Source organism: Hippocampus comes, unplaced genomic scaffold, assembly GCF_001891065.2.
Source record: "Hippocampus comes isolate QL1 unplaced genomic scaffold, H_comes_QL1_v1.1 scaffold36, whole genome shotgun sequence".
In the NCBI taxonomy this organism is placed as follows: Eukaryota; Metazoa; Chordata; class Actinopteri; order Syngnathiformes; family Syngnathidae; genus Hippocampus; species Hippocampus comes.
Window position 1 is genome coordinate 1,622,137 of NW_017805695.1, and position 27,758 is coordinate 1,649,894.

Consider the following 27,758-nt stretch of genomic DNA (forward strand, 5'->3'; position numbering starts at 1 on the left):
TATTGGTGCTCACCAGGAATGCATAGGCAAAATTGCACAAATTTTCACTTGAAAGAATAGTGGCGATCTTGGGATTTTTTTCTGTTCAATTTTCAAACTGTGTAAATTTAATACACTTCATCTTCAGCATGTTTAGTGCCACTTTTGTAAGTAACCATGCCCCCGTCCAGGCCACGCCCCCGTCCAGGCCACGCCCCTCCCACTTTTTTCATCACTCGCCATTGCCATGTATGAATTTAGGGCAGTCATATTTTGCTGGCTACATACTACATTGTTTTGCTCATAATAAACCAGAAAATTACCACTACCTGTATTTAAATACAAGTGCAACTGCCCCATTACAGCTGTTTAGTTTAAGGCCCCATGAGAGAATAGAGATGTTGAAATCAAGTGGGAAGAGACCATTTTGTGTGCCAGTGTGGGCTTGTTTTCGACTGAGAAATTGATCTACGGCTGACTGTGTGGTTTCTTTGTCTAATAGAAAACATACAGTACTTGTATTTTCTGCAGATGAGAATGATTTTCAGTATCATAATAACTGCCATTTGAAAAACAACAACCTTGTGCTGACACTGTTAAAGACACAAACATCCTGCTGGTAGCTGTTATTCAGTTTCTAGTTAAATGAGAATGTGTTGTTTGTGTCAGTCTTTCACAAGTGCATATCTATCTCCAGCTGCAAAGTTGTTTGTGTCAGTCTTTCACAAGTGCACATCTATCTCCAACTGCAAAGTTCCATTTGAGCTGAGCCAGCAACAGAAGGAATTAAAAATGTAAGATGATAGAGGTGGAAGTGAATGATTCATAGTGACAAGAATGGATAGGTTGGATTGATGTGTTTGGATGATGAATCCTGCTGAGTAAGAATTAGCCTTTGCACATGCCGAGTTAGAAAATAAAACAACTGACTTGACCCTATTCTGGAGAGTGGAGTCAGCAACACGCATGCACACAGGCACACTCGTTCCTTCTTATTCAGCAGTGCTGCGGTTTGGGTTCCATCCTGTCTGGATGATATCATGGCATGTGTTCGTCAGACTGCACGAGATGAGATGCAAAAAAAAAAAAAAAAGTGATGTTGGCGCGTTTCCGCTTCTCGTGTGCACTCTTCCCTTCGCCAGAGTTCTTACTCCGGCCACCAGGCAGTCGGTGTTTGTTTGTCTTAACTTCAAGATGACACGACGACGTAAGCAGCAAAGACATCCCGGAGAGACCCGACCTGTCCTTGACTGTCTTGACTTTTGCTATTGTGGCTAATTGTGTGCACAAGACCGATAAGGAGAGTGATGTCAATGTTGAAGTGCTTCAATAGACTGACTTGTGTACAGTGTGCATTGTACACCGTGTTCCAAGTTATTTGGCATATGCGGTGTAGGCATGGGGAGTGGTTTGGCAAAATTTTCACACAAATCCATTCGCGATTTTCACGTGTTTTTTAGATCCACAAATATATGCGCGATGTTCACAGTTTTTACTGTTGTGTGTGCATTTGTCGTGACTTATCATTTGTTAATGTTCAATTTTACGTGTGAATTGTCGAATGCGCGTTGGACACAAACGAATCGCCGTTTTAAAAGCGATCCACACACGTCAAATATTCACGTGTTGAAAGGCCATCCCGCCTCCGTCCGCGGGGAAGCAGTGTTGCTGTCTCCATTGAACCGGAATGAGGAAGCCTCCCATTCCTCCTTTCAAAATTGGCAATTGAAAAACGTGAAAGAGCCTTTATATGATCTTCATTTATGTGTTTGTTTAACGCAAACAAAATACGACCGTTTTTTGTGGTTTACCTCAAAAACTTCTTTTGCTTTGACCATTTAACCATTTACAACTTTGTATGGATTTGTAAAATACTGGACAGTATACATTGATTTCCAACAGTCTTTTGTCTTCATTTAATACCTTCTTCACTGCACATCTTACAGCCGTTTATGGATTATCATGAAAAAAAAAATGTCTTCACTGCACATCTTACAGTCGTTTATGGATTATCATGAAAAAAAAAAGTCCAAATAGATTTCAGCTTCTTTGTGTCGCTAAATCAGCATAAACTTCCCAAGGCCTTCATACACAGGATTGCTGGTCTCGAAATCATTTTTCGACTGAAGAAATAAGTTGACAAGTTATGTATTTTTGCCACAAACATTGCCTTGACAAGCTCTCTCATTCATGCAAACTATAATTCCTCTGTGTTTGTCAGGCATCGCTACGAATAGTGCAAAATCACAACTAATTTACACCACCCTGAAAATGTTACAATTGCCTGTATTTTGTTTTATTATTTAATTCCCGGTATTTTAAAACATACATATACTCTAAACTACGAGCCCCAAACTTTTATCATTTCAAACTCAAAAATAAAATAGCTTATACTGTATATGTTTTGATGTAAGATAGAAGACCAAGAAAAATGCAGCCAAACTGTGTGTACAAGCACACACGGCGAAGACTTTCTCGTAACTTCTTCCACAAACAACAGAGGCCAAACTTGGTTTCCCCCGACATTAAAAGCTTGTCTCCGTCAAGGTCGATTCAACACCGATTCTTGGCATCGGTGTGCATTCTACAGTACACTCTACTACTTTCCCACTAGGCAAGGCTTTGGCGACAACATTTCGTATCTTGCGAATTTCTTAAATAGCACAAACTTGCAAATATATGAGATTTTCAGTAGGTCCCCCAGAAAAAAAATGCAAAGTTTAATTTTAGGTGACAATCATAATGTTCTGTGAAATCAGCGTATCCCGATCTCACTTCTTCTTTTCTCTTTTCAGACCACGTCTTGGAGAAAGCCATGCACAAGTGTGTTCTGAAGCCTCTCAAACCGATGATTAGTGCCGCACTGCAGGAGTTCCAGGTACGCAGCGGAGAATGGCAGGAGCTGAGGGACAACATGTCTTTGGCGAAAGCTCGGCAGCCGCAGGAAATGGGTGTGGAGGACACGGTGCCACCCGATCCGATAGCTATTGAGAAGATCAAGTACAAGTTTCACACCATGTGCAAGCTGTACTCTCCGGAAAAGAAGGTCACCATGCTGCTGAGGGTTTGCAAACTCATCTACACCATCATGGAGGACAATTCAGGTAGCGCAACTTGGACAGGAGTCATACACATTGACTCTCCTATTATACAAAAGGTCCTCTGTCGACCTGACTAATGACCCTCACAACTGGAAATATAAAATGAGTCTGACACATGGCTGCATGTTCACGGTCCTTCCTCAGCATGAAAAATGTGACGAGCAAAAGGAACCTAGTTTTATTTATTTTTATTTTTTTGTTGCTAAAATTAAGGGAAATGATCCATGAATTAATATGAAAGACAGTTTATTTATCGAGTCAGTTTGATTTACAGTCCTCTAAGAGTTCACTATATGACAGCCTGACAAAATTCTAGCAAGCAAGCCTGGCGTGAACACAAGCAAAGAAATCATAAATCGGATTACAACAATAATGCAAACAAATCTGGCTTTATCACCTCAAATGTTCATGGAAACTCTATGCAAAAATGTTGACTGTACTTCTTAAGCACTGACCGTAGACATACGAATAAACAACCGCGACCCTAGTGAGGATAAGCAGTTTGGAAAATGTTAAAAGAAAAAAAAAAAAGCCGCAGACGGCCTGAAATGAAGAGGTTTTCAAATGGCAGCCTTTGAGATTTGAAAAGTGCATTTTGCTTCAATTTGATAAATTGGTCAGCCCGAGAACACAGGTACAAAAAGGAAAAATATGAAACCTGTGAAAGTGGAAGCTGCATTATCTGACTCTGCTATTTTATGTGTAAATGTACCTGAAATGTACCTGTGTGTGTGTGTGTGTGTGTCTCAGGCCGTCTGTATGGTGCCGATGACTTCCTGCCGATGCTGACCTACGTGTTGGCCCAATGTGACATGCCACAGCTGGACATTGAGATACTTTACATGATGGAGCTGCTGGACCCCTCGCTGCTTCACGGAGAAGGTGTGTCCTTTCGAAATGAAGAAGCTCCTCAGCAATCTATTAAATCTATCATTTAAAAAAAAATAGGAGCATAGCAGCCTCTAAAATTACATTTTCTAAAATATTTTGGGACTGGACATGGTAGCTGTTCTTGCATAGTAAAAATTCCCTCCATTTTCACTTTATTACTGACAAATACTTGCAGAAACATCAATTCACATTTTATTGTGCAAGTGTCAACAACATAAACCCCAAGTCACACTAAAAAAATACTAGAGAATACAAAAAAAAAATGGAAACTTATTCTTTAGATTGGCAGTGTAAGCCTTAGCAGCAAATTTGGCACTCTCTGCGCTCGGGCTGCCAGGATTAGTCAATAAATCATGACGACATCGATGACTAAAAGCGGCAATAATTAAAGTTGTTGACTAGTCGGTATTTGCAGTTTCGTTTCTCCTCTCAAAAAAAGCCTGATGAGCAGCTCCAATTGAAGCAGGAAATTTATTATTCGATTCAAGGATCGCCTGTTGTGAATTTTGCCGTAAAGCTCCTCGAACATTAAGTTCACCTGTCAAGGTTTGAAAGCCAAATATCCCTAACCTTTTGTGAGTGGCGTAGTTGGAAGTACCCAGCATTGAAAAAAAGAATAGCTTGAGCGATGCTTCACTGACTGGCCGTATTCCAAGTGAAGTGTTAACGAAGGTAAAATGTCTTGGTGTTGCTATGCACTGTCCTAAAACATCTCCGTTGAAAAAAGTCATCTTTAGCACGCAGTTGTTTATGTGTATTATTGGACACAATAATCTAGCGACAAGCGCCATTTTGCCTCGCTGCCCTTGTTGTTCCATTCCGTGTTCCCGCTGCCGCCAGATATGAATTTAGCAGCGCTTGGGCAAGCCGAAGCTCGCAACGTGAGACTCACCCCGATCCATGCCCTCCACCGTTGTTCCAAATAAGTCTTTTGATCTGAGGTTTGTCAGTCACAAAAAATATTGAACCAACTTGAGTAATTGGATAAAACTTTTTCGAGCATTGTCTCATATTTTAGGGACAAAATGCAACCACTTCGGGGCAGTCTAGAGCAGTGTTTTTCAAACCGTGTGAGATATTGTTAGGTGTGCCGTGGGAAATTATATAATATGTATGCCTGTGCAGTCAATCGCATGGAAGAGTAATCATGTAGTACTCTTCCATACCGGTAGGAAGCAGCAGCAGCAAGGAAATCGCTTGTCTCGAAGCATAAGGCAAAGTTCCCGACACGAGGCAATACAATGAAAGGTATCTTTCATTTAGATTTACGTTTACCGGAGATGCAATGGCACCAATGTTCCCTCTAAGCTGTGCAACTGCGCACTTGTCGCACACTCTCAGCGCACAAGAGAACCTATGCAGCGCAGTGAACGCACTGCAAATGAATTACTGTAGATATAGAACTTTTTTTTCTGTATCAATTTGCTGTGTAATTCAGTGAGTGACAAGTGTCCAGCCAATCACACGATGTGATCCAATGACGCTATGCAGCCAATCACGGCACTGACAATACTTGCGCATGTTCTCTGCTCCATAACAATAACAGTGCCGTGGCGATAAGTGACACTAATGCTTATCCTTTATCATGGCGAAACGACCGGGCAGTGAACGTGATACGTCGACTCCCCCAAACCAAAACAAGAACTTTTAAGTTGGAATGGCTGTTGGAGTATGTGCAAATAGAAGAACAAGTAGTGAAACTGGGTGAGATACAGTGATCCCTCGCTATTTCACAGTTCGTTTATCGCGGCTTCAGTGCATCGCGGATTTTTTCAAACATAAAAAAAAAAAAAGGATTTTAAAAAAAAAAAAATTTATTAATATACATGGAGTACAGTACTGTATATGTTGATCTATGTGACTCACTGTTTTTTTGCAGCTTCTCGCGGACCGTTTGTGGAATTTTTGCGGACTTTAAAAAAAACCTGTATATGTTAATTGGTCGCTACTTCGCGGATTTTCGTTTATCGCGGGTGGGTTTGGTCCCCATTAACCGCGATAAACGAGGGATTACTGTATTTTCTTTTTCGAGTGAGAAACGTCTGCAGCAAAGCTTAAGCTGTAAGCAAATTTTCCGGAGGAAAAATACGGGCTGAATGGAAGCTGGACTACCTCAAGCGACACATTCAGCGGAAAAGTCATTTGAATGATGTAGGAATTACTCAAAGACTCAAGATGGGAAAAGGGATTGGTACAATATTGCGGGAGAGCGCAAACGACCAGGAGAAAAAGAACCGGCTGTTACACAGAAAAAAATCCGACCCTGAGCAAGTTAAGGTTCTAATTGACTATATTTTACTTGCCATTAAAATGAATGCACCAAATATTGGATTGATGTCGACTGGATTGCTATTCAATGTGTTATAATATTGCGTTAATTTTCAATGTTAAAAAAACGCTTATAGTCACAATATTTAAAATAAGCTTTTTTTTCACATTTCCAGGTAGTGGTGTGCTACGGAATTTTTTTCAATGAAAAAAATGTGCCTTGCTCGAAAAAGATTGAAAAACACCGGTCTAGAGCCTTGTCATCTAAGGGAGCCTATAAAATAGTGGCCATTTGAACAGTTATTTTTATTTTTATTTTTTTTTTGTCCTGTTGTCACAGGTGGCTATTATCTGACGAGTGCATACGGAGCGATGTCACTGATCCGGAACTTCCAGGAGGAGCAGGCAGCCAGGGTGCTGAGTTCCGAGACCAGGAATACACTGCGCCAGTGGCACCAGCGCCGCACCACTCTGTACTCTGCTCCATCCTTTGATGACTTCCAAGTAAGCCCAATAATCTCGGTCCCATGGCTACATAGCGGGCAGCCTGCTGCACACTGAACAACGCTTGACCAAGCTGTGAACTCGCGAACGAAGTACGCGGACTCACGAGCCCTGGCGACAGACCCTCTCACTTAGGTTATTGTAGTTAACGAAAAGGAATGAAATTAAGAATACTTTGAATCTTTCGAAGTGAGCAAGTGGCTTGTAGTACTTTGTGTTGTGGAATACTTTCCAATGACGCTACAAATGCACTGAAGGGATTGGCTACTTGGCAAACAAGGGATGGAAAGTGAGACCATCATAGTTTTATTGAAGGTTCTAGTTGTATTATGCACTGCGCTTATTCTACCTCAATGTCTGCAGACTCTTATACAGCACCTGTATTTGGTTTGTGGATGGTTGTTAAAATATTTTTTGTTGAGTTTTCACTACACAATACTTTTTTTCCCCCCCACACCAAATTAAACATTCAACACCAAACTAATAACTAAAATGAAGGATTTTGCGAACAGTAAAACTCATTAAAGTCATGAAATGAATCAACACTTAAAACCACTGAGGAATAACTCAATTACGGTGTCAGAATTTGATACAGTTGAACAAACACCGTCATGAAAAAAAGAAAAAAAAAAAGAGAACATGAGATGCTTGCTTGTTAGCAAACTAAAGACCCATCATGACCTCTTCAAAATTCAGAATGATGCCCTTTCATAATTCAGGTACACTCAACGTTCTCCAGGTATAATTGATTAGAAGACTCTAAATACTGCTATAAGTGGCTGACAAAGTAGATCATTGTATTTTAGAGTAGTTATTTTTGTCACTTGCTTGTATTTGTGGGAGGCCTGGTGGTCCAGTGGGTAGCGCGTCGGCCTCATCCGGCCTCCCTGTGTGGAGTTTGCACGTTTCCTCCATGCCTGTGTGGGTTTTGTCCGGGTACTCCCGGGTAACACCTCCCACATTCCAAAAACATGCATAACAGGCTGGTTGGACACTCTTAAATTGTCCCTAGCTGTGAGTGTGGATGGTTGCTGTGTGCCCTGCCTGCAATTGGCTTGCAACCGGTTCAGTGTGTCCCCCGCCTGCTGCCCGAAGACAGCTGGGATAGGCTCCAGCACCCCCCTTGTGAGGATAAAGCGGATCAGAAAATGGATGGATGGATGTTTGTATTTGTAGCTAACAGCCAACTAAGTTTTTTTGAATTGATGTCAAGTTGTTTATTCACTCTTATCTGCTAGAATTACCTGCGGGTGGCGCTGCAGGATTTGGGTAGCGGCTGCACCGCCAAGACCCTCGCTGTCCGACCCTACGCCACCGTGGAGGAGGTGTGTCAGCTATGCGCCCTCAAGTTCAAAGTGTCGGACCCCGACAGCTATGGCTTGTTCCTGTTGACGGAGGGCAGCAGCCAGCAGCTCGCACCGGACACCCATCCTCAGAAGATCAAGGCGGAGCTCCACAGCCGCCCGCAAGCGCCCCCCTTCCATTTTGTTTACCGCCGCCTGGCCAATCGCGGCACCTCACCGGCGACCCCTCATGACTCTTCGCCCAGCCCCAACAACTTAACTTTGACCTCTGAACAGCAAGCCAACCTGAACGACCTCAGTCCCGAGCCACCCGCACCCTCCCCCGATTCAGACCTCAGACTGTCACGTTAAGGAAGACTGCCAATCAGGAGGGTCGACAACTGGACAGCGTCCCTGACTGACACCTGGCGTGTCCGTCAAGAGTTGGACCGATAGCACAACGCTGCGCTTGTGGCAGTCCAACTTCTCCTTTCGGCTGTCACGCCAAACATCCTCTGTGTAGAAAGTTTGATCCGACAGACAAGACGGAGGAAGGGGAGCAGCGACGGAAGTGAAAGTTTGTTCCTTGCTTCTTTTAGCTTGCTTCCTGTGAACCAACTACGGCAGGCAACATTTTTTGCTTGGGCTCATGAAATGTAATCAGTATTTTTGTGATTTCATTCTAATTTTAAAATAAGAAAAGAAGACACGTCAGCATTATGATTGACCCGGCCACAACGCCGGCGTGATTGCGGCTGCGTTTGGTGAACATAGAGGGAAATCTCAAATAAAATGCAACACCAATACTATATTACTCACTGGAAACAATAGAGCACCTTGTCAGTGGATGTGTTTGCATTTTGTCTTACAGTTGCAGGTCAACTGTTTTGACCCTGTATGTTGTCTTTGAATTAGAGACACCTAGTGGTGGCTGAGGTGCACTCTCAAGTCCGTAATATTTGCACAGCTAAGTTGGTGGATCAAGGGAAAGAGTGAGGGCGAGACAAGATTTGTTTTGGTTTTTTTTGTTTTTTTCCAGCAACCTTCCCGTATAAAGACTTTGATTTCTGTATTTTCTCCCAAAAGAAATGAATATGCTGTGCATAGACTTGTCATTTTCATCCTCATTTGTATGAATATAATGAGTGCTTAATACAAGTAAATGTTAAGAAATTGTACTTTTGTATGAAAATCAATGATAGACATCTAATAAATATTGGAACAGCATTTAGATTGTCATGTTGGTAATACAGGAAATTCTGCCAGTAATTTTTTTTTTGTACAGTAATTACTCTTGACAATTTTTAGTAACATGTCGCTATCTTCATCAAACTTGTCTGTAATGGAGGCATTCTTGCAGATTTACAAAAGTCTCTGCTACTGAAAAATCTTTTTTGTAAAATTTTTTTTTAAGGTCAGTTTTTATCATGAATCGTGTGTGCTTTGAGCTGGTGAGAGGCCATAGTGAAAAATGTTGAAGAGGGGATCGTTTTGAAAGACAAAAACAAGTAGGGAGAAAACGGCAAAAGAGGCACGTGACAATGGACACGACCGAATTCAGTATTGTGCGTGTACTGTGTGTCTACTTGAAATGTAATGTAACGGTTTTCCCACTACTATAAATGATCAATTTACACCCCTGCCCCCAAATAAGAAAACAAACTCGTGTTGGAGTGCTAATTGCAGGTGATATGTCAGAAATGCTGAAAGAAACCTCACTGCTTGTGTTTCATATTAGTAACTTTTATGTAGCGCACCACGCATAACTTCGGGAACCAAGTGTTGACATTTTTAAATTGCATTGCTGTTTTTCCTCATTGTATTTTTTTAATTGACTAATAATCCATCAAAGTGAATATATTTAACTGTGCAGGGATTTTTTTTCACAGTTGGTTTTTCTCTTGTAATACTAATATTTGTAATACCCTAGACAAGCATTTGTGGCCATTCAATGCTATAATAAAGATCATTTTGCACAAATAGTTTCGGATGGAAATGGTTACAGTATATAATGACACACTTGCTTTCACATGAGTAAATACCTCTGCTCATTTAAAGTTAAATGTTTAGAGTATGGCGGCCTGGTGGGCGAGTGGTTAGCACGTCGACCTCACAGTGCAGCGGTCGTGGGTTCGATTCCAGCTCCGGCCTTCCTCTGTGGAGTTTGCATGCTCTCCCCGTGCCTGCTTGGGTTTTCTCCGGGTACTCCAGTTTTCTCCCATAATCCAAAAACATGCATGGCTGGTTAATGGAACACTCGAAATTGTCCCTAGATGTGAGTGAGCACGAATGGTCGTGTGCCCTGCGATTGGCCTGCCAACCAATTCAGGATGTACCTCGCCAACTGCCCGAAGACGGCTGAGATGGGCTCCAGCATGCCTTGTAAGGATGAGCGGGTCAGAAAATGGAAGAATGGATGTTTAGAGTATTATAACCATTGGAGGATGTGCTAGCAGTTACACAGAGTGATCACATCCCTGTTTTTGAAATAAATGCTTTTTTTCTTCCAAGAGGGACACTAAAAACCAAAAGGCAGTTCGACCGAGATGTTTTGTGTGTGTGCGCACTTATGCACCTCACCTATTGTAAAATTAGACGTGCTTAAACACACAAGCAGGAAATATTTTTTCCCCCTTAAAAACCTATTTAATAGTCTGTAAAGTTAGGATGTCCCTCTCAAGGGACATACGTATGACAGGCAATCTCTTAAATGCCGACTATATGATGTGAAGTAGTCGCATTGCCGCACTTACATCCATCTGTCCATTTTCCGATCCGCTTTTTCCTCACAAGGGTGGGTATGGGTGCTGGAGCCTATCCCAGCTGTCTTCGGGCAGTAGGCAGGGGACACCCTGAACCGGTTGCCAGCCAATCGCAGGGCACACAGAGACGAACAACCGTCCACGTTCACACTCACACCTAGTGACAATTTAACAGCCTGTCATGCATGTTTTTGGAATGTACCCGGAGAAGACCCACGCAGGCACGGGGAGAACGTGCAAACGCCACACAGGAAGTGTGGAGTGCACCTCTGCACTGTGAGGCCAACGTGCTTACCAGTCGACAACCGGGCCGCTCGCCGCAGCCACAGCAACTTAAAGTCCTGAATTATTCACATGCTTTTCGCTTTTTCCATATTTTATTTGACAGCCTCATCCCAAAACGGATTAAGTACACACACACACACACACACACACACACACCAAAAGCGTTTTTTTTTTTTTTTTTTAAGATTTTGCCGATTTATTACAAATGACTTCACAGCCATTGCTCAATACTTTATTGGTGCAACTTTGGCAGCAATTACAGCTTGAAGTCTTCATGAACATGTTATCTCAAGCTTGCCACACGTGTCTTTGGGCAGTTTTGGCCATTCCTCTTTGCAGCACCACAAGCTCCATCAGGTTGGATACGGCGCATCAGTGCAGTAGTCATTTCTCGATCCCTCCAGAGGTGTTCGAATGGATTCAAGTCCGGACTCCGGTTGAGCCACTCAAGGACATTCACAGAGTTGTCCTGAAACCACTCCCTTTGTTGTCTTTGGCTGTGTGCTTCGGGTTGGTGTCCTGTTGGAATGTAAACCTTTGCCCCAGTCAGCTGTCCTGACTAGTCTGGAGTTGGTTTTCATCCAGAATGTCTCGACATGACGACCATGTTTCCATACATCTTTCCCAGATCGTATCACTGAAAATTCCCACTTCATGCTACCACCACAATGCTTCACAGTCAGGATGGTATTGGTCAGGTTTCTTGTTTTCTCCAAATATGATACCTGCCATTCACGCCAAAGTGTTCAATCTTTGGCTCATTAGACCAGAGAAATTTCTTTCTGAGAGTTCTTCAGGGTGTCTTTGGGAAAAAGGCTTCTGGCTGGCCATAATACCAGACAGGCCTGATCGGTGGATTTCTGCAGTGATGGTTATCTTTAGGGAAGGCTCTCCTCTCTCCACGGAGGACCGGTTCTTGACTTGACAATCCTGTCTCAGATATCTAAACATTTCCTTTGATTTATGCTTGCTATGTGCTCTGACATGCACATCTGTGAGACCTATATATAGACAGATGTGTGCCTTTCCAAATCATGTCCAATCAACTGAATTTACTGCAGGTGGATTTCAATGAAGTTGTAGCAGCCTTTCTTAAGGGGTGTTCACACGGCAACTTTTACTCCGGTGTAGCACCGGGGCTGCCCCCTGTAGAGCGTTCACACGTACAAAGTTCAGAGATGAAAGTGGACTTTCCTGAAAATTCGGGATTTTTAAAAAAAAATTTTATAGCTAGCAGCAGCAGCAGTCGATAGTCCACTGCTCTCTGCTGTTCGTGCGTCAGCTAGGACATGTACTCATGTCTTTTGGTTTCAACCACTCAGCGCCGACGCAACCGACGTCACAGATCAAAGAAGCTTTGAGCTACGACAACAGCGAAGCTAAGCTAGCCGAGAAGACACGACGGTCGAAGTCGGACGGACACGTTTTTCTGCTAATCTGTGTGTTTCCCTTTTTGTCCAAATACATATATATTTTTTACTACACCAACTGTCTTGTCCACGATGTCTTTTATTCGTTCCACTGGGGTTTAGCGAGTGTGTTTATAAAGAGATGAAAATCTCTTTTCTGTTACTAGTGTTAGTGCCTCAACATGGCTACGCTCGTGAAAGCAAAACAACGAACTCAAACGCGTGTTCATTCAATGTTGTCAACTAATATCCGGATTAATTTTAGGCAATTATTGCTCAATTTTCATGAAAATGTGAAAATTCGGAATTCCGGGAAAATCCGGAGGACTTTCATCACTGAAAGTTATACCGGTGTAGCCCCTGAAAACAACCTAAACCAGAGCAAATTTAACCCTGCTCAGGAGATGGTTTAAAAATTTACTCTGGAATATATGCTAGTTTGTGGGGCAAGACCGATATAAAATGGGACGTGTAAACGCTACAGAGGGTATACTCGCTACCCGTGAGAAGAGTTGATTACAGAAGGGTATTGAATGCGTTGCTTTCGTTCTCTGTTGTACTTCCGTCATCTTTCCTTTCTCTCTACTCTCGTCCTTTTACGGTGACTGATTTGTCTGGAGAAGTAATAAACCATGGTTTTTCCATATGTCACAAACAAGGCGGGGAAAAGGAAGTACACTTTACGCATTAGCATGTTTTATTTCCGTATTATTATTACCGTATTGCACGGCCGCAGAAACTGCCGTGTGAACGCAAGTGAGGCTTTTTACATATGAATGCTCCACAAAATTTACACCGGTGTAAGATATATCGCAACAAAATACGTCGGTGCAGCACCGATGCAAATGTGTGCTGTGTGAACACCCCAATAGATGGTCAGTAGAAACAATGATGCCGTTGAGCTGAATTATTAGTTCCGTGGCAAGTGAATTTTACTGGCCAGTGCATGCGTCGTCTGTGGTTGTCCTCCTCTAGGAAGCATGTCCACGCACCTCGACATAGCCAGCTCCGCATACCTTTGTAGGCACATCTCTGGCAGCTTGTTTGTCCAAAATCAGAAAACAATCTGGCAAAGGAAACTTCCCACACCCGGTTTTGAATCCTGGGGCCTCTTCGAATTCTCATTTTTTGGCCAAGGGAAATTTATCCGATCATATCCGAGTGAGATGAACCGGAAGTACTCGGAGGATAGGCTGAGTTGAATTTTACGACTGTTTAGGAAAGGTGGCTGGATGCAACCGATAAGGCCCCTTTACATATTTTGCATACCTTTTGTTCCCAGATTGCATTGTGTGGTGCGATGCATTTCTGAAGTTAGAAGGATGTTAATCCTTGTAATTTGTGTTGAATGTATCATTTTAAGCAGATTTAGGTTTGATATATGTTGCACTATTTGTTGTTGTAGTAAACAAACCGTGACTTAAGTTTTTGTGTAAAATAGAGACAACCAAATTCCAGATCCAATTTGCTTTGTTCCTCTCAGCATTGCTTGTTAAATATTAAAACTTGTAATGTTGATTGAAAACTTACACAATTGGCCATCTCATTGATTAGGATTTAGTCATTTGGTACAAGGAATAATCATGCTTACACATGTTTAGTTGCCTCTAGCAAATACATATTTATTAATGCTCTGGTAGCAAAATGATCTCTAAAATGACATTTGATACATCTAAACACAAAGCAAACCATCCAGTTGAAGTTTTCCTTGTTTTCAGAAGTGGTAACACTTTGCACCAATAAAGAAATGTATTCTGCAACTAGCGCTCCTCTCCGCCCCCTTTCAATCCCACTGCATCCAAGCAAGAGCATGCATGTCTACTTGGTAATTATTTGAAAAAAATCCAGTGCTTGGGAATGCTATCCGAATATACATTAAGATGTCCTATAAATCGTTTCTCTATTGAACATGAATCTCCATGCGAGTAAACAAATAGCTTCAGAGGTCTAACGCACAACAAAACAAAGAGGAGTACACAGGCGTCCTACGATCTATGAAAATAGTTTCAACAAATATACTGTACATATGGAGACAAAAAATATATATACATTTACAACTATTATAGACATATAATACATCTGCGATATATCCTCTATACGGGTATCACACATGTGAGAATCTCCAAGACAACATTTTGTTTCCAAATACAAATATTGTTGTGGCGGGCGGTTTGGTGAGTTTAAAACCATGCGGTGTCGTACTGTATATTGTTTTGGTTTTACATATCTGTTGGAAATAGCAGCAGAGAAACATTTCAAAACAAACAGGTAACAATGTACTGTGGGATAAAGTGCGTGGTAATAAATATGTTGTTCTGTTCCGTACGATACTCCAAAAAAAGTTTACATCCCAGACATGGAAAATGCTGCATCTGCCGACAAATATTGGAATGTGGAAAGGTCCAAACAAGGGATGTGCACTGGACTACATTTCTTTGATCAAATAAATCACAGGTGTCAAACGCAAGGCCCGGGGGCCAGATCTGGCCCGCCACATCATTTGATGTGGCCCGCGAAAGTCAACTTCCATGATCCTTTCTAAAATGTCTAACCACATTTTTTCTTCTCATATGCAATAAATAAGATATATATTCTAAGCATTTTCTTGTTACCAAACCCCTCATGATATTAACTTAAACAATCGTTGAATCAATAGTTATTCTTGACTTCTTAATATGATTTCAGTCATAACGGCCCTCCAAGAGAAATGGTAACTCAAATGTGGCCTGCGCCAAAATGAGTTTGACACCTCTGAAATAAATGGATGAAATAATCCATCAACTGCTATTCTTGGGTGACTTGCCTGGATTATCCTGAATCGTCAATGCCTTGCATTCCATTTTGTATCAATTACTCGGCATGCAAACATAACATGTTGGTCTCCAGGAAAAAACTGAAACATATTTCAGTACTGTAATATACTGTAAATAACAATATTTTGCCACAAAACAAAACAGAGAAGCTTGGTGCTAGCTAGTCCTGTCCGCATTTTCCTCAGTGAATTATTTTCAAGTGTGGAGGAGACCTTTCATACAATGTGTGTGTGTGTGTGTATATATATAGCAGTAGAGGTCGCTGTTGGATTAGAATTCATTGTAGTGAATCTCGTTGCGAGGCAAGAGCAGAGAAAAATATTTCGTATAACGCAACAGGGTTTTTTTTCATCGTATGGGGGGCAGTAGAATGGGAATGGTGTTAATGCATTAACACCATTCCCATTCTACTGCCCCCCATACGATGAAAAAAAACCCTGTTGCGTTATACGAAATCATTTTCTCTGCTCCAGCCTCGTGAAGACATTCACTTCAACGAAGTGTAATCCAACAGCGACCTCTACTGATTCGTTCGGAAACTGCAACAGCAACCACTACACTCGTTTACATAGTGAACGATGTTTATTTCGGTGACAGCTGCGAGTTTCCTGAACGTAACATACTCATAGCTGCTCTGACATTGGTTTACCGAGCATCCGATGAGCTGCTCAGAGTAAATTGCTTGTGGCTCGACGGACAGTCAAATAAACGAACGTTTCCTGGAATGCTTTACTTGTTATCATGCTAAAAACCTTACGTTAACTGGAGCGCTAATTGGAGAGAAGGCGAGTTCCATCGCGCTAACGATGGCCATCGAGGACTACGAAGCGTCCCGTGACTGGCTTTAAAAGTTTATTGCATGACATCAGCTGAGCAACGCTGTCTTGGGTGGCGATCGAGGGGAGTTCTAGTTAGATGGTGGAAAGAAATAGAGACAGTGAGATGGTGGAAAGAAAAGCCACCGGGTCCAGGAAGTATTTGTTGTTAGATTCAGACGAGCATGGACGTTGCATTGCTAAAATGGCTACAAAACGGACCTTTGGATGTTAAGCAGCTAAGACAAGAAGAGCTCTGATGCTGGAAGAGAGGGTAAAAGTGATCAAAATGAAAGACGGAGCAAGCAAAATAAAAGACATCCAAGAAATTGATGTGAGTGAAAGTGAATGCTGATCGTAAATTTCGCAATTTCTTTCCCTTTTTTTCTTTCTACACTGACCAATATGAAGTGTCAAATAAGTGTGTGCTCATACTTATGCACTATTGGAATAAAAATAGAGTACACATACGTTTGTGTGTGTGTGTGTGTGTGTGCGTGTGTGTGTGTGTGTGTGTGTGTGTGTGCGCGTGCGCACGCGCGCTTACATCTGAGATCAAATTTGCTACAGTGAAAAACCCCCTGTTGTGAAAAATTTCTTGCTGCAAACATGATTTCGTTGTAGAGGAGTTTCACTGTGTGTGTATATATATATATATATATATATGTGTGTGTGTGTGTGTGTGTGTGTGCGTGTGTATACACAGTCCTTTTTGTATTCATCCTGGTCTTAACAGATTTTAAATGCAAGATCAGCAGGTAAAGTGACATACCTTACATACAAGACACAGACATGTACTTTTCTTTTTATAACCCATAAAGTCTTTCAAGTGGGATACTATCATGTTTGTATGATCATAATTATTGCATTATATATACGGGTATTCTTCAACAAATTTAAATCCTGTTTTCCTGTAACAGCACAGATGAATCTGCCAGAAATAAATAAATGAGCGACACCCACCAAAACAAAACAAAAATCAAACAAAATGAAAAAAAATTAACATTTCGATACAATTGAAATCTTTTTTTCTCATGATTAATCAAAATAAATTGAATAAATGAGGGGAAAAATACATTGTCTTATAAATTTAGAAGCAGAAAAAAAAGCATCTATTTTTAAAGCGTACTGTGCAAGAGTCAACAGGTTTTAACAGTTGTGGAAGTCTTTTAAGGAATAAGTGTGAATTCTGTGCTGTTTGTGGACTCCTGCAGTGGAGTTAAAGTCCTCAGGAGTGTTCACAAACGTACATGTTACATGTCCTAAAATCTAGTAAAAATATTCATTTCCAACAAACTACCAAATTGGGACAAATCTAAACATTAGGTGATAGAAAATACAAAGTTTCTCGACCCCAAAAATAAAGTACCCCAACTAGGATATATTACATCTTGAAGCAAGACATCGATCTACCAAAGAGAGGCTCGTCAAATAATGCCATCAGTGTTTTGAATTAAGTCATCATATTAAAGGAGCGAAAAGCAGCAGTCAATGATTTTCCGTACTTTGCTTCAATGCGACGACGCCGTCACTCCCGATCAACACTCGAGCAGTGCTCTCTCGGAACACTTGACACAACTGCTTCATCTTACAAGGAAACGCATCCCTATAATCAGCAATGGAGCATTTTTGGAGCACAACAAAAGAGTCACCGAGACCAAGAGGTCTTCCTCTGAAGCTAGTTTAGGCTCGACAGTGCAAGGTAATTTTTTTTTAAAATTTTATTTCCTAGTATCAACACACGGTGCATCTAAAATCGAGTCATTTAAAAAACAACAACAAAAAAAAAAGCAATCAAAAGCAATTGTGCTTGTCGGTACACATCTGTAAAGAAGTGTTTCCCTCCTAAGAGTGGATTGCAGCGCCCCTGGCACCATAAATAAACCTGTCGAGGGTTCCGTGACCTCCAGAAGAGGAATGTGCGTATGACACCAATAAATAATATATGAGCCATCCGAGGCTATTTACAGAAAACTATTTACAAGGGGGGAACCAAAAACTCTCCATAAAGCTAACAAAGTCTTTTGAAATACAAACCTCCGTACATCAGCTGTGACGCTTTCATTTACAAAATATGACTGGATAATTAATGCCCTGGTGTGTTTTGGATATGTAGAGAATAAATAAACGTAGACAATATGTCCCATCGCTCAACGCTATCAATTCTGGATCTGGAATAATGGAACATAATCCAGGATATGCTCAGATAACGACAGTTGAGACATCGTCTCGGCTGCCGAACAAACGTGGCGCTTCCGAGCAGATGGCACGTTACCGACTTGGAATCACATCAGTGCCACAGTGCTCAACTGCAACCTTCCATTCGTGTCAAATGTTGCCTACGGAATGATTACTGTCGACTTGGAGATATTGTCATCGGAGGAAAAAAAAAAAAAGTCTACCCGAGCAGAAATTTGCGGTTGTGGCCGCTTTCGTCTTGGATGTCGTCCCAGTCACTCATTCCTATATGTCCGCTTTTCACATTAACCCTTTCATGCACCGTGTAACCTGATTTCCTCATAAGCTGTCCACTGTAGGGTTCATAAATACAATTTGTCAATAAATAAATAAATAAAGGTGTGATTCCCCACTCAAGAATGCAGGAACGCGAAGGATATCTGCAAATAAGTCTTCTTGTTAATTCAATTTGCACTTTTGCTTCTCATTCCGGTTGCACTGCCACATATCTCATATTCAAATGCCACGTGTCATTTGAAAGTGTGTGCGCGCGTGTGGGTGTAACTTAGTCATCCCTGCAGGTGGGCAGGTTGACAAAGGTGAAGATGTTGTACTCGATGAGGCAAGAGAAACACAGGAAGACGGAGTAGAGGAGGAGACACATGAGACCGAGGCGCTTGTCCAGTGTCCACTTGTTGAGGTGAACTCCAATAACCTGAACACACAGACAAGCACATGTATTAATGAACCATTCAAAATACTCGGATTTACTCAAGGGGCCAAAAACTGTGGCCAGACAAACACTTTTTGTAGTACAGTATTATGATTCAACTTTTTTTTTTCTTTCTAAACAGGTAAAAGATTCGTTGAAACAGAACATCTTTGATAATAGCAAGCTGGCCAAGAAAGCAGCAAGTTACCATATTTTCCGCACTATAAGGTGCGCCTAAAAGCATTTGTATTTCTCAAAAGCCGACAATGCGCCCGATAATCCAATGCGCCGACTATAAAGAAACTTTAACTCTCTTTATAGTCCCCATTGAGTTGTTTCCCCGTTAGTGTTCCTATGCCATCTAGTGGTGATTATTAGCAGGAGCCATTTGTAACATAAAAGGGTTCTGCCTGACACTAATTGAGTGTGCATTCACCAACACACACTCAAACAGACAACTACTTTCTGAGCTCTGCGCAGCCATTATGAAACGACGATAATACCAGAAGCAGAGTTAACTACTGAATAAATGAAGGAAGGAGGACACAAGCTAGACTTCTAAGCTCTATTTAGCCCCTTGTGGATGCGAGCCCATGAGGTTTTTGTGCCTTTTTGTTGAATCCATTATCTTTATAACTTTTGTCTTTCATTTATTTAAGTGTACTTTTGTTTCATGTCCGGGTTTGTGAGCAGTTCTAGTGGCTTTCTTGCAGTTGCAGTGGTTGCGAAGGCAAGCTCTGCGCAGCCATTATGAAATGACGATAATACCAGAAGCAGAGTTAACTACTGAATAAATGAAGGAAGGAGGACACAAGCTAGACTTCGAAGCTCAATTTAGCCCCTTGTGGATGCGAGCCCATGAGGTTTGTGTGCCTTTTTGTTGAATCCATTGTCTTCATAACTTTTGTCTTTCATTTAAGTGTACTTTTGTTTCATGTCCAGGTTTGTGAGCAGTTCTAGTGGCTTTCTTGCAGTTGCAGTGGTTGCGAAGGCTCAATATAAATAAAGCTGTATTGAATTGTATTGTTTTCCCTTTAGCGTAGAAGCATCGAGTGGATGCATAGTGCAATCACAGTCATTATTGTAGCTAGACTGAAATATACTTAACATTTACCGTATTTTCTGCACTATAAGGTGCTTCGGATTAGAAGGCGCACATTCAATGAATAGCCTATTTTAAAACTGTTTTCATATATAGGGCACATCACATTATAAGGCACATAAAATAGACGCAACAATGATGGCTGGGGTTGCATTATGCATCCACTAGATGGAGCTACACTAAAGGGGATACAATACAATACAGCTTGATTCATATAGAGCCTTCACAACCGCTGCAGCTATTACAAAGTGCTTGACAGAACATTTAAAATACTACGTCCAAGAAATGAGAATATTGATCCATATATCTGTATATATAAAGTGCTGCGCTGGATTATAAGGAGCAGTCGGCTTTTGAGAAGGTTGAATGCTTTTAGGTGCGCCTTATAATGTGGAAAATACTGTATTTTTCTATTGTACGTTTGTGTCCAAGTCCAGTACTGGAAAAAAAGTACTTCACACTTGAGTGTCAGTTCACTTGAAACTTGTGGTGACAGACCGAGGTCTAAAATATTTTACCCCCAAAACTTACCTCCTTGGTGGCAGTGACAATTTCAATTTGTGACATGCACATTCATTTAAGGGACCAATGCATTATTTGCCAATGCCATTACAAAGTCTTGCAAGATGTTTGGGTGTTGTTGCTTTGCCTAGGAAAACCGCGGCCTTTGGTGGAAGTGATGAGAGGTTTAGACACACACTCACCGTCAGAAAAACAGATGCCAACAGGAGCCCGACAGAAAAAATCAGTCCTTTGCTGTATAATTTGATCTGCAACAAAGTAATATACTTGTATTACTACTAGCAGAAAAAACATGAATATCACAATTGTTAGACAAATATCAGCAGTGCCCAACACTATCATGTATAATTTATGAGCTGCATTACCGAATGAAAATTAAACATTCCCAAAAGACTGCAACGATAATATAAGATAAGATAACCTTTATTCGTCCCACAGTGGGGAAATATGAATCAACAAATATTGAATGATTTGAGAAAATGGCTAGATCATCACAAGACACGCCTGTGGAGGGTCACTATGTTCCGTTCACTGGCGTTACAAAAATAAAAGAATAAAAATCAAAAATATATGCTCTGTAATGATAGCACAAATTTTGGCCTTGATTAAAAAAAAGCATGAAAGGGCTTTGAGAATTGAGCAAGCTATTACGGAAGCGTATTGCTGCCATACCAGGGAACCACCCACCCCCCTCCCTCACCAGCACCAAATTTCTCACACAAAAACGTGACAATTATCATGTAGAAATGTGATATTACCACGTAAAGACTTGAAAATAACGGGCAATGTAAAAATACTCTTTTACGTGTTCTTACTTGCCCATTGATACGTTTTTATGTGATAAGTTTTTGTTTTTAAAATCATAATAGTAATAATAAAGAAAAATAATACATCTTTCAAAACAGTGATATCCGTGGTTTACTCTTTAAAACAGTGGTTATTAAACTGGGTTCGATTGAACCCTAGGGGTTCGGTGAATCGAGCTATTACGGAAGCGTATTGCTGCCATACCAGGGAACCACCCACCCCCCTCCCTCACCAGCACCAAATTTCTCACACAAAAACGTGACAATTATCATGTAGAAATGTGATATTATCACGTAAAGACTTGAAAGTAACGAGCAATGTAAAAATACTCTTTTACATGTTCTTACTTGCCCATTATTGATACGTTTTTATGTGATAAGCATCATGTTTTTAAAATCATAATAGTAATAATAAAGAAAAATAATACATCTTTCAAAACAGTGATATCCGTGATTTACTCTTTAAAACAGTGGTTATTAAACTGGGTTGAACCCTAGGGGTTCGGTGAATCGGTTTCAGGGATTCGACGGAGCCTCTGCCATGGGGGTTAAGACACACCCGACTCAAGATGTCAATTAGTTATGACACACCCGCGTGTCCATGCTGGCTGCAGATGATGACTTTACATTGCTTGTCCAAATCAGTGATGCGGCAAATTTAGTTCGCTCAGTAGTTGCCGTGTGACTGTTGTGATAGTACTGTACATCATACAATTTAAAACAACTATACTTACCCTGTAATTTTATTTACTTTTTTCTGTTTCTCATAAATGTGTTTTTTTAAATGTCTTGAATTTATAAAAAAATCATATTTTTATTTTTCACTAATGAAGGGTTCGGTGAACGTGCATATGAACTGGTTGGATTCGGTACCTCTAACAAGGTTAAGAACCACTGCCTTTAAACATTTCTGAATGTATAGCAATTATTGGGCTACATTTATTTGTTATTAGATCAAAAGACTTAAACTAATTATCTACCTCAATCAAAAATCATTTATTAATGGAATGGAATTCAGAAATGTACCTTTATGGATGTGAAATTTTCCTAACAAAAGGTTAAAAAATGGCTTATATTCTATGTTCATGCATTAGATTTGCCTTCGATGGGAACGAGCGTCACCGCCGGCAGAGGGCTAGCATTAGCATTAGCATCTGGCTTCATTGCGCTCAGCTCAGCAGTTGGAAAATTTCGATGGTCGCAAAGAGTTTCAGAATGGGCGGCAGTTGCTGTCTCGACTTGTTGACATTCAAATTGATGGAAACGATTTGAAAGAAAACCAAGAAGGTGAGCTGGAGCCCAACACTCCTAACTCTGGAAATAAACACTGATAGAGCGCTACTGATTACACAGAACTCTATTAACTCATACCAGCCAATTCCAGACCCCTTTTTTTTTACCCAAAGTCTTGGAAAAATTGAAAAAAAAAAGGATCTGGGGTTGAACGTGTGGAGGGTGAAAAGACATATAAATATGTCTTTGGGAGTGAATGAGTTAAAATTTGCTTTGGATGTAAATCATCAAAAAACGAATAGGGAACTGTGAGTTTAGGAAAAAGCCAGCATCGAAACATACCAAACCATGTCGTGACCGTGGTTGAACCAAAATAAACTGTGCAGTTTCGCTTATTTCTATTGTATTGTGGACCCATTTTTATTTTTGCTGCTTACATCAGAGCCGTAGTTAATAGCAAGTGTCTTCAGGGCCCAGGGGAGGCCAAGGCCCACCAAGATGTCAAACACATTACTACCGATGGAGTTGGACACCGCCATGTCTCCCATTCCTGCACAGAAGCAAAGGGATGAATTTATAAGGCGACAGAAAGACGCACGGTAGAAAACGAAGGTTATGGAGACAACGTGGGCAGCTCGGCAAGGGGTTCAAAAAGTGAGGCTGGCGACGTCACGTGTCTGACTGATGTCCCAAAGAAAGGTTGACATGTCAAGAGCACAAAGTGAAGCAGAGTGATGGAAAAGGCGCATGTTTCCACAAGCCCAGAAACCTGTTTAAATATTTGATGACAGGAGCCCAAAAAAGCACAGATCAAATGATTGTTGAAAGATCCCTGTTGAGCCGTCTCCCTACACCACCACCCAGTTTTCACTAAGATATAACGGGAACAAAATGGCACTGTGTGTGTGTGTGTGTGTGTGTGTGTGTGTGTGTGTGTGTGTGTGTGTGTGTGTGTGTGTGTGTGTGTGTGTTGACTACCTTGTCTTGCCACAATGAGGCTGGCCATACAATCAGGAACGCTTGTCCCAGCTGCCAGGAAGGTGATGCCCATGATGACGTCGGGGATACCGAGAGTGAAGCCAATCACTGTTACCTGGGAAACAAAAATGTTTTTTTTCTGTTGATACCGGTAGACCGCTGTGTTTATCTTCGGTGAATCTTTGATGGTGAATTCTAAAAAGACAATATCACTAAAGAATTCAATTTAACCCTTTCATCCAGACCGTAACCTGATAACAAGACAAGATGTCCACTGTAGTAACCGTTGTCCTTGAAAGGGTGAAATTGCATTTGAATATATACGAGCTGACGTTGAAATGCTGCGGGGTTAGTTTGATTGTTGAAATGTGACACTTGAAGTTGGAATAATTTGAACGGATCTCGACATGGAGGGAAAAAAGGGGAGGGGGGGATTTAAAATATCTCTTAATTTGGGGATTTTTGTGAAAAGGTGGAATTGTGGTCGTTGAGCACTAAATAAAAAAATGTTGGTGCAGAAAAACATATTTTCTTTATTTTGAGGAGCATGTTTTTTTTTCCGGTTAATGCCAGGGAACTCAAAGTTTTTATTAAAGAATCAAAATATGACAATGTAATGAAAGAACAATTGCTTTTAATTACCTCTTTTTTTTTTTTAATAGAACCAATAGTTTTTATTTCTTAAATTCATGTTTTGTATCATGGAAAACTTTTTTTTTGTCTTGATGTTTCAAGCTAAATTAATACAATAAAATATAATATAAAATAAAATATAATTAAAAAATAAAAATAATAAAACTCGACTGAAATGTAATTTGGATGTATTGTAATTTATTCTGCAGACCTCAAAAGTCAAAAACAAAACTCAGGACTCCATTGTGAAAACTAACAAATAACATTACTGATAAGTTACAAATATATTTCATACTAATATACTTTTAACAAAGGCCAAGGTCAATATTAGCTTATCATTAGCGGAAGTAAATTATGAAATCCATCGCTCTCAGCAATGTCTCAGGCAACACAATGGCTACTCTATTAGCAGGCAAGGCACAACTTTGCGCTTCAGGGTCACTTATGGTCTGAAGTGAAAACGATTTTCAGCCAACACGAAGCTACCCTTACGTTGATGAATTATTCCGTTTAAATCTTCTTCCACAAACTCAACATTATTCAGAGTTCCAGGGTTTTGCTAGTGCTGCCACCTACAATGTATTCTTGATTTCTTTTTTTTATTTGGTTTAACTCCCCTTTAAAAAATATATTTTCATTCACTTTGGTTCAAAATGTGTGTGACGTTAATGATTCTCTCTGCGCTGTTGTGCAAATGTATTTGGAACTCTGGTTGGGCATGACTCTGAAAACGCTCACCATCCAAACCATGATGTAGGAGAAGGCTGCGATCCACAGGGTTGAGGCGACAAAGGACAGCATGAACCAGTTTTCCCAGCGTGGTGTGGAACAGTTGGGCACAGTGAAGTACAGCACTAGGCACAGGGGCCAGGCCAGCAGCCACTTCAATTTGTTGCATATACCGGCTGCAATACACACACACACACACACACACACACACACACACACACACATTAATGTATGCATACACTGATGAAAATTGAAGGACAGTGAATTGTCTGAATTTTTTTAAAATGATGACAGAACGTGACAATATACTTACATTATACTTGGACAAAAATCGGATTTACTTTTACACATTTGAATTGATCAGATCCGAATTATTGGGTTGCAATCATTGTGTAACTTCCACATTTGATCAATTATGACATGATTTCACAAAAAATGGATTTCCAGAAGCAGCTCAACATTTTTTAGGGAATGATTCAATGATGGGTATTGTCTTGTTTGAATGGAACTAGATACTACACATGAAAAAAAGTACATCATCTAATGCTATGAATGCATTATTTTGTAGAGCAATCCAAGAAAAAACTCGTTTTCCTAGATTCTACCAATTCCACAAAATTCATCGAGGGTGCAAGTTCTTTGGCTTTTTTGGGTAAATAAATATCAATGCTATGAGCAGAAATAAAGATTTTGGGTTGTTGGAGCCTGCGATTGGCTGGCAACCGGTTCAGGGTGCCCCGTGCCTACTGCCCGAACATGGCTGGGATAGGCTCCAACACCCGCCGCGACCCTTGTGAGGATCAGCGGATCGGAAAATGGATGGATGGATGGTTGTTGGAGCTTTTAGTTTGAGGAACACAAACAAGAATTGTTTCAGCTACCTGGACACTGGAAGGGCACAAAAGGGCCTTCTGCATCCTCTTCTTCTTCTTCCTCATCATTTTCATTATTCTCATTGTCTTCATTCTCTGTCTCATTGCCTGCCTCGTGATCCTCACGCTGCATGTTGAGTCCGCGTTCTGCTCCAGTCAGCCCGTTTTCTATGGCCCGCTTGCTCGTTCCTTTCACTGGCCCATCCGAGTCGCCGTTGGTCAAAATTCGTGTGTTGATCAGCCGTTGTCTCTGTACATATATCAGAAATATCATGTTACATATTACAACGACATGTATGAGCTCATGTAGAAAGCATGTACTGTACTACTTTTTATAAACTTCATAAGGCACATAAGCAGTGGTGGACACATTAGTCTGTCTTCAGACTTCCGTCATTATTTCAGTCCATCCGTTGTGACCATTTACTTTCAAGGTGCATTTTTCCAAGAAAAAAAATGACTTTATGAGGCTAGTTAGACCAACGCTGCTTTGCTGAGTGGCTTGATTCAATTTGGATTTTTTTTTTTCCTCAAATGCATGAAATGCTCTTCTTTAATGTCACACATCGGCCTCTTTCGTATGTGGACACACTTTCTAAATTGGAGATGTGGGCTGTATGATACATGCGGGTGAGAGTGAAAATAGAGACCCACGATTCTATATCCCATCTCCAATTGCCACTCAGAAATGTAAAAAGAACTGGTTGGACATGGAACAATTAATGAGGGTAAATCTAATCGGAAAGATAGCAAGAGCAGTGTGTGACGTGATATGTCATTGGAACTAGCCACAATCTTTCGACAACTGAAAGTAGTAGTGTTTGTGTGTGTGTGTGTGTGTGTGTGTGTGTGTGTGTGTGTGTGTGTGTGTGTGTGTGTGTGTGTGTGTGTGTGTGTGTGTGTGTGTGTGTGTGTGTGCCTTTACCTCAGTGATGAGCATTCGGGAGGCCATGGTGAGGCGGGTTCTCGGGGAGAAATGGCTGGTGATCATGATTCTCATACCGGCCTCCGAGAAGGACAGCTGGTGGGGGTACGCTGAAAGCAGCTCATCAACCATCAACACGGATGTTTTCCTGTGACGGTTTGCTTTATGGCACACAAACACGTGTACAAACACACGCACAGAGTAAATACATTGCGTCTGCAGTACACACTTAAAGGTGTGGACTCAATAACTAATCCTGTTATCAGTTAAACTAGACCACTTCTGAAATCCCTTATAAGACACACTAAATAGACCTAAAAAATGTATTGAGACATATGTTCAATATAACAGAAACATGTGGAAGTAAATGCAGTAAAGGCATCTTTTTTCTCTCCGGGAGACAACACTTCATCGCTAAGCCTTTAAATTACACTTGTCAATGAGTATGTGGATCTCTCGGATGTGTACATATAGCACATGCAGTGGACACATCGCTGAACACATTGATGTTTCAACTTTTTGCTTAGAGCATAGGTGTCAAACTCAGGTCCTGGAGGGCCGCTGTCCTGCATGTTTTCCAAGTCTCCCTGTTGCAACACACCTGATTCAAATGAACAGGTTCGATGTCAGGCTTCCGCAGAGCTTGCTGATGATCTGATCATTTGAATCAGGTGTGTTGCAACAGGGAGACTTGGAAAACATGCAGGACAGCGGCCCTCCAGGACCTGAGTTTGACACTTATGGCTTAGAGGATCGCCTGCGGAAAAATCGAAGGATGCAAGGAGCACTTTGACATTGCCCGGCTTTATCAGAGATGAAAGTCCTCCGGATTTTCCCGGAATTCCGGGTTTTTCAAATTTTTATGAAAATTTCTCCGGAGAATTGAGGAAAATAAAATAAATAATAAAATTAATCCGGATATTAGTTGACAACATTGAACGAAGACGCGTTTGAGTTC

General features: G+C 41.0%; 2 protein-coding genes across 3 annotated transcripts in view; one reads left to right on the plus strand and one right to left on the minus strand.

Annotated features, from left to right (window-relative positions):
- rin2a (Ras and Rab interactor 2a) overlaps positions 1 to 10,008 on the plus strand; it is a 43,138-nt gene extending 33,130 nt beyond the window's left edge. For both annotated transcript variants that reach the window (XM_019882010.1, XM_019882011.1), the window contains 4 exons: positions 2,775 to 3,083; positions 3,831 to 3,962; positions 6,580 to 6,743; positions 7,982 to 10,008. In XM_019882010.1, coding sequence (XP_019737569.1) covers positions 2,775 to 3,083; positions 3,831 to 3,962; positions 6,580 to 6,743; positions 7,982 to 8,398 — 1,022 coding nt within the window. In that variant the 3' untranslated portion in view covers positions 8,399 to 10,008. The remainder of the gene's footprint in view (positions 1 to 2,774; positions 3,084 to 3,830; positions 3,963 to 6,579; positions 6,744 to 7,981) is intronic.
- A 7,169-nt stretch (positions 10,009 to 17,177) lies between these two features.
- slc24a3 (solute carrier family 24 member 3) overlaps positions 17,178 to 27,758 on the minus strand; it is a 69,319-nt gene continuing 58,738 nt past the window's right edge. The window contains exons 11-17 of the mRNA XM_019882012.1: positions 26,801 to 26,961; positions 25,885 to 26,125; positions 25,013 to 25,179; positions 23,642 to 23,756; positions 23,101 to 23,213; positions 20,807 to 20,872; positions 17,178 to 19,003 (exon numbers count right to left, since the gene is read on the minus strand). Of these exons, the coding sequence (XP_019737571.1) occupies positions 18,854 to 19,003; positions 20,807 to 20,872; positions 23,101 to 23,213; positions 23,642 to 23,756; positions 25,013 to 25,179; positions 25,885 to 26,125; positions 26,801 to 26,961 (1,013 nt within the window). The 3' untranslated portion in view covers positions 17,178 to 18,853. The remainder of the gene's footprint in view (positions 19,004 to 20,806; positions 20,873 to 23,100; positions 23,214 to 23,641; positions 23,757 to 25,012; positions 25,180 to 25,884; positions 26,126 to 26,800; positions 26,962 to 27,758) is intronic.